Source organism: Pteropus alecto, unplaced genomic scaffold (genome assembly GCF_000325575.1).
Source record: "Pteropus alecto unplaced genomic scaffold, ASM32557v1 scaffold146, whole genome shotgun sequence".
NCBI lineage: Eukaryota > Metazoa > Chordata > Mammalia > Chiroptera > Pteropodidae > Pteropus > Pteropus alecto.
Genome location: NW_006442107.1, coordinates 16,225,757 through 16,235,880, shown reverse-complemented (window position 1 = coordinate 16,235,880; position 10,124 = coordinate 16,225,757). Strand labels below are relative to the sequence as shown.

The 10,124-nt window shown below is 32.1% G+C and overlaps 1 protein-coding gene across 1 annotated transcript in view; it reads right to left on the bottom strand.

The window, feature by feature from the left end:
- CCDC178 (coiled-coil domain containing 178) overlaps positions 1-10,124 on the bottom strand; it is a 325,585-nt gene that overhangs the window by 24,315 nt on the left and 291,146 nt on the right. The window contains exon 19 of the mRNA XM_006920102.2: positions 5,260-5,394. Coding sequence (XP_006920164.1) covers positions 5,260-5,394 — 135 coding nt within the window. The remainder of the gene's footprint in view (positions 1-5,259; positions 5,395-10,124) is intronic.

The following is a 10,124-nucleotide window of genomic DNA, read 5'->3' as shown; positions in this document are numbered from 1 at the left end:
CAAGGCAGAGTTGAGAAGTTGCAATAGAGACTGTATGTCCTGCAAATCTAAAAACATTTACTATCAAACTTCATAAAGATAAAGTTTACCAACTGTTCTATTTTGTTTTATTGATCTTTTTATCTATTCCTGCATTATAATGCTATTTTAATTTATTTAGTATAGCTTTTTGATATGTTTTGCTACCCAGTGTCATAAGTTCCTAAACCCAACCTGAAAATAGTTTTCTTTTTAACAAATGTCAGAGCTATTCTTGTGGATTTTTATCTTCTAAATGCATTTATAATCACCTTTTCAAGTTCAATGAAAAATCCTGTGTGGATTTTAAGTGTGATTGCTTTGAATTTGTGAATTTTTCAAATGTTGACTTTAAAAAATTGGCATCTTCCCAATATGTATAATTTTCTCATTCATGAAAATGATATATATATTTACTTTTACTTAGGTCTTTGATTATATCTTTTCATTATTGTTTAGTAGCTCTCTCCAAAAGGATTGAGATAACTTTTTATTAGGTTTATTATTAGGAACTCTATATTTCAGGTTGCCATTTTAAGTAACTGTTATTAATTCTGATGCTTTTCTGGTTGATATTCCTAGATTTTCTAAGAGAAACAACATATTGTCAGGCAATTATGATAGTTTTGTCATTTTTGCACACAAAAATGTATCTGTACCTCTTAATCATCTTTCTTGGCTTACTGCTAAGGCTTCAGTGCAGTGATGCACAGTAATGGTGATAGCAGGAATCCTTATTTTTTACCCTACTTTTAATAAAATGCTTCCAGTAATTTATCATTTAGTATATTTTATCAAATTAAGGGAGTTTTGCTCTAATCTACTTTGCGACTTCTATTAGAGTAAATATATGTTGCTCTTGTTAGCAAATTTTTAAAGAATATATAGAGTAATTACATATAATCTTTCTCCTTTAATAGTATCATATTAAATTACATTAATGTTTCCTAAAGTTGAATTTCTTTGCAGTTGAATAAAAACTCACAGGTTTTGATATGTGAGGCTCTTATTTAAAAAGTTCAAGCAGATGTGCTAATATTTCCCATTGTGAGTATAAATTTTTAAAGTTTTCTCTGGCTTTCGATCAGTTCTTACTTTACATATTCTGAAGTTATGTTGCATGTGCATTAAGTTCATAATTGATATGTCGATGTACTATATCAATAGGAAATACTCATATTTGAGTGTTTTCTTTTTGGTTTGAAGTCTCTCTCTTTGTTTTTAAATTAGAACTTATTTTTTTCTGGGCTTTTCATTCAAGTTTATATTTGTCTAAGGTGCATCTCTTCTAAATGAAATGGATTTTGTTTTTACAACCAATCTGTAAATCTGTACTTTAAACTGTGTCATGAAACCATATACAGTTATTATGATCACTAATATGGTTGAGTCTATGACCATGCTACCCTGAACAAGCCTGATCCTGTCTGATTTCAGAAGCTAAGCAAGGTCAGGCCTGGTTAGTACTTGGATGGGAGACCAGGTACTGTAGGCATAAAAAAATTTTTTAAATAAGAGATTGTAAGCTCACAAGGTCCTTGCAATCTGTGAGGTCAACCTACGTTTGCCTCGACTAAAATAAATAAATAAATAAATAAATAAATGAAATAATAATATGGCTGAGATTATTTTGTACATTTTTATATTTTTCCAATCCTTTCTGTATTTTTAATCTTTCGATTTTTATGGTACTTTTTCTCTAGTAGTTTGGAAATGACAAATCTTATTTCTAGACTTCTAGTAGATATTCTTAACTTATTAGCAACTATATTAAAATAACTTTTTTACTACTATCTAGAATTAAGCAGTAAAATTTAGCAATTTAATATTATTCTTCAATCATAATATCTCTAACTGTATTTTAAAAGTCCAAATTTCTATATATTTTTTTGTCTTAAAAAAATAGCTTCAGAGATTTTCTTTTATATCTCATTGTTAAGTGATTTTATGTTTTTATCCTGTGTTTTTCCTGGCTTCTTTTTATTTGCACAGTTCTCCTCCATATATAGGAAAACTGAGCTGTCCCTGCATGTATTGTGTGTGTGTGTGTGTGTGTGTGTGTGTGTGTAAGAGAGAGAGAGAGAGAGAAAGAGAGAGAGAGAGAACGAGAATGAGAGAATGAGAGAATGAGAGAGCAAGAGAGGCACCTTATTTTTGTGCCATCAAAATTCCTGGTAAAGCACCTAGAGAATGCTTGTGTTTATTAACTTATAGAATTGTAGGAACCTAACCTGAAAAGAGCCTTTGAGGTTATCACATTCACTCTTAATAAACCAATTCACTAATTCAACTAATAATCAATTCAGTCAACAAATATTTTTGAGTAGTGTAGTTGAGAAGTGTAGTTGGTACCAGGAAGATAAAGATGAGCAAATGAGACATGTTTTTCGACAGAGAAGGCTTACATTCTAGTAGGTGAGGAGTTACAATCACATATACAGATGTTTGTTTAAGGAGGTCAGGGGAACATGCCAGGTGAGTGCTGCCTGAGGAGGTCGTCCCTGGCCTCTTAGACTATTCACTTTCCCTCAACTACTGCAGTAACTTCTGCCTGAGCACCAGCAGTGCATGATCAGACAGCAACATTTGTTAGAATAGGTATTCCTATTGAGCCCAAATCCACTTTCCAAACTTTTCCATCACTGGTCCAGGTGTTGCTCTCTAGAGCTCAAATGTATATATATATGCAACTTCCCTTAGCAGTCTTTTAGATGTTTGTCCTCCCAAAGTCTTTTCCTTTTACAATTAAGCATTCTAAATTGTGTATATTCTCCATCTCCTTGATCTTTCTTATATTACTGCTCTCTAATGTATCAATATGGCCACTAAACTATGCTTTCCAAACCTGTATAAAACACTGTAGATGTACTCAACTTTTGAAAAAGTATGAGACTATCATCTCCTTTACCCAGACAAAATACATGTGCTTAAACTATCTAAGATGATATTAACATGTTGTAGCCAGATGCATCACATTCTCTTATTTAAATGATGTATTAATGCCCAGTCTTTTTCCAAGTAAGATGCCAAAGAAGTATTAAATATTAAATACCATTAAATAATTCCCCAATATTGACATACTGCTAAATTATATGAAAGAAGAGAGCAATAACATCTGATCTGTTAGCAATTTCTAGCCATGTTGAGTTAAACTGTAGAGACCGACAGCTGTAGACTCACTCTGCGAATATATTAAATCGCTCTCCCACGTTACTCTTTAAAAAAATTGGATATAATAAGTGAAAACAAGATAGGCACGGATACTCTCAGATTCCTTTAGTGGCCCTGCTACCATGCACCCTCAAAAACAACTGAGCAAGAATTGAACTAATTTCACTGATGGTATAAAGCTCCAAAGGAGCTTAGGATCTTCTAGGATGACGAGAGGAACAACAAGTAGGAAGAGTGAACTGCTAAAAACACAACCACAGTATGGTGATATGTATAGGCTGAAGGTTTCAGTGGATTGCATATTTCTATAGTTTCATGGCAATAACCTAAAAATTATATTTTCACAATTTTTATTAAAAGCCTAAATTGAAATATCCTAAATTGAAGACATCTCCTGCAGATTAGAAAAGAATCCACCAAATTATTCTCTTCAAGTTCCCTAAATATAATCCAGTCTTGCTGCTGTGTCTCTAGATGTTGAGTGGTTGTGTTTTCCTATCCATAGGAAATTTCCACTGTTATGTAACAGCCATAAAGATAATTTAAAATGAAGTTTGGTAAAAATATATTGGTAAATTAGTAATAAAAAATTAGAATAACGATTATTGAAGGTTGTGTATTAAGAATTCACTTTATCAATATTCAACTAGTTTCTACTGACATTTTTCAATATTTCAAAATACACCCTCATTCACAATGAAAATTTATCATTTGTAAGATTTTTAAGAATGTTTATATTTGGGCAGAAATATGAGATTTTTCTAAGATAATAATTAGAACATACTAATTACCATTGAATATTTAAAAGAAAATCACAGGTTATAGCCAGTCCATAGTTTTTAATGTATTATATGTAAATAGACTTTTTTAAAAAAAAACCATGTTCCTGACTTCAAAATAGTGCAATTATAATTTACACTCAAGTTTGTATATGAATTTCTATTAAACCTATACATTTTAAGCAATATTTTTTCAAAACTTTAAATTTCTGCTATTATTTTATTTTTTTTTTGTTATAATTCATTTTCAATAGAATCTATTTATATATCCTAAGAAGAAAACAGCAAAAATAGTGATCAGTAAAAATGAAATTTGAAATGGCTTTGGAAGTGCTTTACAGAATCCTTTTCTTTAATTGTAGTAAAAACATCATGAAGTGATGTAATTAAAATATTTAGAAAAAGATGTGGTTTAAGTTCAGCATGCATTGTTTACACTGCAAGTTAATGAAAATTATGGTTTTAAAGAACATGTGTCTTTGTCTTTTTTAAAATACAACAGATACTTCTTATTTTCGCTTTTTAATAGAACAAGGTAGTGTGTGTTTTCCTTTGGGAAGTCATGTTTTATAATATTGTAACATCTCAAACAGTAAAATAGTAATTTGAAAAGATTTAGGCCATTTTCCTATAATGGTCTTCACAGAGACAATATGGGTTTTTAAAATAGATCAGAGCCTTAAAATAACAACAATTGACTCACTGAAAGTTTTTTAATGGGACAAATACTAAAATTTCACACGTATCTGGAACCATAGTTACATTCTAACCCTAAGTTGCTTATTTTTTAAAATAAAGTCATCTCCATATCCTGCTTAGGAGGCTGAGCCTCTTGCAAAACAGAAAGAGAAAGAAAACAGTTTGAAAAATGAACCTGAGTGTCAGTCTCACTGCGGTAGATTTCACACAAAAGCAACTATAAGGCAACTGTTGACAGTATCTTTGAAACAGCGGAATGTCATCTGCAAAGCCCAAAGATTTGGGGGGGAAATATATTTATCAAATGTATTTATAGATTTGGGGGGAAATAGATATATATTTATCAAATGTATTTATAAAATCCATTCTGAGATTTGTGAGAAATAAGTTCAATCACTTCTCCCCCGCAAAGTATGCATGGTATATATGCTAACTTACTGAATTCATCCTTCATGCAATTCCAGTTTATTAAAGAGGTTAAAAATTTATAAAACTCTGATGGGATATGGTTTTAATGCTTCATCACACTACCCATCATTTGCTTTTCAATCTAGATCAGAATGATCTTTCCTACTTCCCTGCAATCACCTACCTGCACAGCTAATATTTTCTGAATGCTCTCTTGAGAGTCTGTCTGGAACTTGGCCAGCCTCATCTGGCTGTAGAGGACCACCAGTTCGAAGTACTTCTGCCATACCTTGTGTATCCTTCTTTGCAGCTGACAGAGCTAAAGGGAAGAGGGAGGGGGAAAAAACACAAGTCAGAGTAGGAGAGGAAATTAATGGCAGTGTTCAAGAAGAATGATGGAGGGAAATATAGAAAGCAGTCAATAGCCCATTCTGCACTGTACGGACCTGACAGGAATTTCACAGTCTCTTGATTTTTCAGCCCACTCATGCGCATTCATCAGAAACCAGTCACATCTGGCCGCCAGGATGGGGGGTTAATTTTCTCTAAATGCCTCAGCAGTTTTGTTCTAGCTGAGGCAAACTCTGTGACTGCAAAGCTGATGAGTAAAATATTTCTACTTCACCCAGTTTAACTCAAAACCGATAGCCTCAGGACATATTGAACCTTTCTTTAAAAAAATAATCTTTTAAAGCTTTTTTGAATGGCACATCAGGTCAAGCCAAAGTTTAAAAATGCAACTTTAAGACTTTGATGGACACCATCGCTTCCTTTTTTCCTCATAAAGCTTACCATTGCTCGGCAATGTGTGCTTTAGAGCATGACAAAACTAAAGAGAATTAACTTAGCCATCAACTGCTGAGGGAGAACAATAACAGGGAAGAAATTTCCAGCTAGAACTCCCTATTAATCTACCTCCCTCTGACTATGTGACATGGAAACATCCCACTGCACTAAAGTACGGTAGATGCAACATTCAGTAGTGACATGTTTCATACTGAATCTACACAGAGAAATACTTCTCCTTTGAGGCATCCTATATCTTTCAAAAGTTTAATATAAAACCAACCAAATAAACAACAAACATAGAATTTTTATCAAAACAATGTGCATTTGTCCTTCAAGAGTTCTCATAGTCACACCGCACAGAATTGTTATAATTATTTTCAAAGAAATAAATTAATGGTAAATCCATATTAAAAAATTTATATGTAATATATTCTGTCACTGAAACCTCTTCTGGATTTTGATAATGTGGGTAATTGCTTATGTTTATTTCTTTTTATTTTGTAGAATGTGTATTTTGTAGAATGAAAAGATAAACACCAAAAATTTCATATCAAACATTTCTTCATAACAGAATAAAACATGCCACAAAATACAGCTATTTTATGTTCTATTTATTGATCTGGGTACTGATGACATGCAAGGGATCCTTTGAAAAACTTTATTACACAGTGCATGTATAACTTGTGAGCTTTTTGTTCGCATATTTCAGTAAAAGTTTACTTTAAAATAACTATTGAAAAATAGTTACCTGGTGTTGCATGTGAATTGTTTATCGTCTGTAACTTCATTATGAATTGTAATAAGCAACACATAGGTATTAATGTAAACCCACAGAAAAATCAAGCTTCTATTCTTGGTTAATTGGCAAACTTAGGAAGAAAATACAACTTTGAAAACTATAGCTATTTCAGCTTGCTAAATGCTGAAATACATTACCTGGAATTATTTCATGGGCATTTCAGATAATTTAGGCCATTGAATTAAATAGTAACATCACTTTTTGAAGAGAACATTTGGCAATATTAATTTTAGCTCTGTAATATTTTAATATGTATTTAATTAAAATATTTTAATAATTTTAATCTAATATAAAAATTCTTTTCCTGCTAACTCTGACAGCCAATGAGGAATATCCTTTTCTTGATATACTCATTAAGACATTAGGATACTTTAGTGTATGTATTAAACCATTATTATGGTATCCACAGATATGACAAAAAGCAAATAAAAGGAAGATGATTTTTAGAGGACTTTCTTAAAGTGAAGATAATGTTTTCAAGTGAGAGCTCTTCAGTGTGTGGAAAGTCTTTCAAAAAGGAGCTCATTAACCAAAATGAACTGAGTAGTAATGTTTCCCACTACCACATTTAAATGAGAAGAGCTTGCATACGGCAAGTCTCATTTATTCAGTTTTCTGTATTCAAGCTTGAGGTAGCCACAAAGGCATTACATTAGTCCATATACAAGTGTTTAACTAAAGCTGCTTAAACAGAGAAGTTCATTTAGTATCAACTGAGAAACAGTAATATCTCAAGAGTTTTTTGGGAAAAGCTATAGCTAATAGGCCTCTGGAAAAAGAACCAAGAAGGGAAAAATTGAAGAAATTCTTAAAGAGAGAAGAATTAGCATCCAATAAAAGTCACATATACACACATACATATGGGTATTAAAGACAAAAAGATGATCAACGATAATACGTAGAGAAAATATTTGAGATGCTGGGAAGGATGGCTGACTTAATCTAAGAGTTGGCCATAATAATGACTGTTTTGGGAAAGTGGTTATGATAAAAGCCTAGTTATAAGATGTCAGCAGACAATGATCACTCAATAAATATTTATCAAAATTAACTCAATAAAGTGAATTGGTAAAATTTTATTGGCAAAAGTGAAGAAGTGATTAAGACTCTTAGGAACTTACTAATTAATGGGAGAAGAGAAAAATAAAACAAATGAAGTAAGGAACACAAACATAGACAAAGGGAAAATTAAACAAAAGAGTAAATTGAGAGTGGCAAAGTCCTTCAGGTGATGACAGAATTTAGGTTGGAAAACCCAAGGAACTGAAATGTTTTTTGATCTCTCCAATCTCAATTAGACCAATATTTCTGGAATGAAACACTGGTGATTACATTCTTGAAATGTAATCATTTATTCCTGAAATGATTATATCTCTGCCCTCTGATTCAGATTTTAGGGAAGGTGAAGTAGAATGAGGGAAGAAATGGTAGAGAAACAAAAAGAAATAGTAAAGGACGCAAACACATTGGATGGAGGAATAGCAAAGGCATTTTGAAGACTTGCCATGTACTTAGAAGAATGAAATTTAGAGCATTGACAGATAAACTGGGCTGCGGCTTAACTCCAAATATTGCAAGAATTTTGGAAGAGAATGTGTATATTTTCACAGAACTAAGAAAGAGCATATTAGAACAGGAAAAGAGTCATTTGGGAAAAAACATCCTCATTCCATTGCCCTCAGTTTTGTTATATGAAAGAGTATGTGAGGATATTTAGCTGTATCAGTATAGCTGAATGGAGAAATAGCTGGTGTGTACTTTGAACCATTTAAAATGGTGTAAAGGATTTGGAAGAGTTTTCTAAGAATGGTTTCTGACCAGATCGAATTTGTAGTAGACTTGCTAAACCTGGCTCTAGCACTTGTTTTGTGAGTTCTTTAGAGAAAGAAGCCCAAAGATGGAACTCACTCATATTTCTTTTGAGAAATTGATCACTATGTACTTATTCACAAAGAGAAAAATCAAGTCCATTTGACATGGTGTGTTGAGATATAGAGAGTTGGTGATTTTGTCTCAATGTGAGCATTGCATACAGTGTACATTTGTGAGCATTGTATACAATATACATTTATACATTTGGTAAAAATACATTCTGGTTTGATTAGGCTCCCATGACAATTTTTAAGATTTTAAAGCTTGATACTCTTTGACGTAAAGAGTATAAATTAATTGTCACTTTCAAGAATGAAAGATTTTCCATTTCCTACTTTAATACACTAAATTATATGGATTCTGTTTTTAATCCAAATTATTTTGATAACATGTATAAATTCATGACAATTGCTAATTCCTATATACCACATAAACTTGGATTTCATCCTAAATATTATAATGCATATACTATGATATACAAAACCTCTAATTATATAAATTTAGACTTATATTATTTTATTGGTTATGCATATAAAAATTAAAAGAATAAAATAACACTATTTGATAGTCCAATTACAGGTTTCAAAAACATTAGGGCTTAACCATAACCAAATTCCCATGTTCTCAACATTGAAATTAGAAATTTCAAAGCATATCCTTTTTTAGGGATTTTACAGGGCGAGGTTGGAGCATACAATTATCTGGTTTACATTATGGAGGACACATGAATAAAATAAAACCTTATTATATCTAGCCAAAAGGGGACGATTGGGATACACTGTAGAAGAAAGCGGTGAAATAGAGTTGAAATATATTTGCTTTTTACTGTGTCTGAGAAAAAAAGTTCATAAGTGTGATTTTAAAAATAGGTCCTCGAATCATTTGATAATTATTTCTTTAAGAAGTGAAGCAGAATTTCCGTCCCCTTGAATGTGGGCTGGACTTAGTGAGTCTCTTGTAAAGAACAGGATATGGCAGAAGTGATATGATAGTATGCCACTTTCAAGAAACACATACACACAAACTGTGACTTCGGTCCTAGGTTTTCTCTCTAATACTCTCAGATCATTTGATCTAGAAGAAGCCAGCTCCCATGTTGAATGAACAGCTCTGTAGAAAGACCCACATGGTGAGAAACCGAAGCTTGTATTTATTTATTTATTTATTTTTATTTAAAAGAGGCCAGAATGGCAAGAATGGTACTGTTTGTGAAAGATCATTGATGTTTATTGTAAAAGTTTAATTTATGGCCAGAATGGAAGTTTTAACATTGTTATCAAGAGACTAACTGGTAGATCTCATGTTTAGATTTTTCTTTACTTCTTTGTCCTTTACCTTTTGTATCTTGTCCATTATTAGATTCTGCCGATTTTTACTTTTGCATTTCCTGGATCATCTACTCTTTTTCTCTAATCCTGTGGTTTGGGTCCCTTATCTTGGGTGTAAGTCTGTTTTCTTACATCCTCTTCTGTCTTTGGCCATTTCCTATTTAATTATGTTCTATACATAACCTCATCTATTATACCGAATTTATCTGTGCTTTTTTATTTGGTGCTGGCTGTATGCTAACATTATACTGTGTTGGCAAC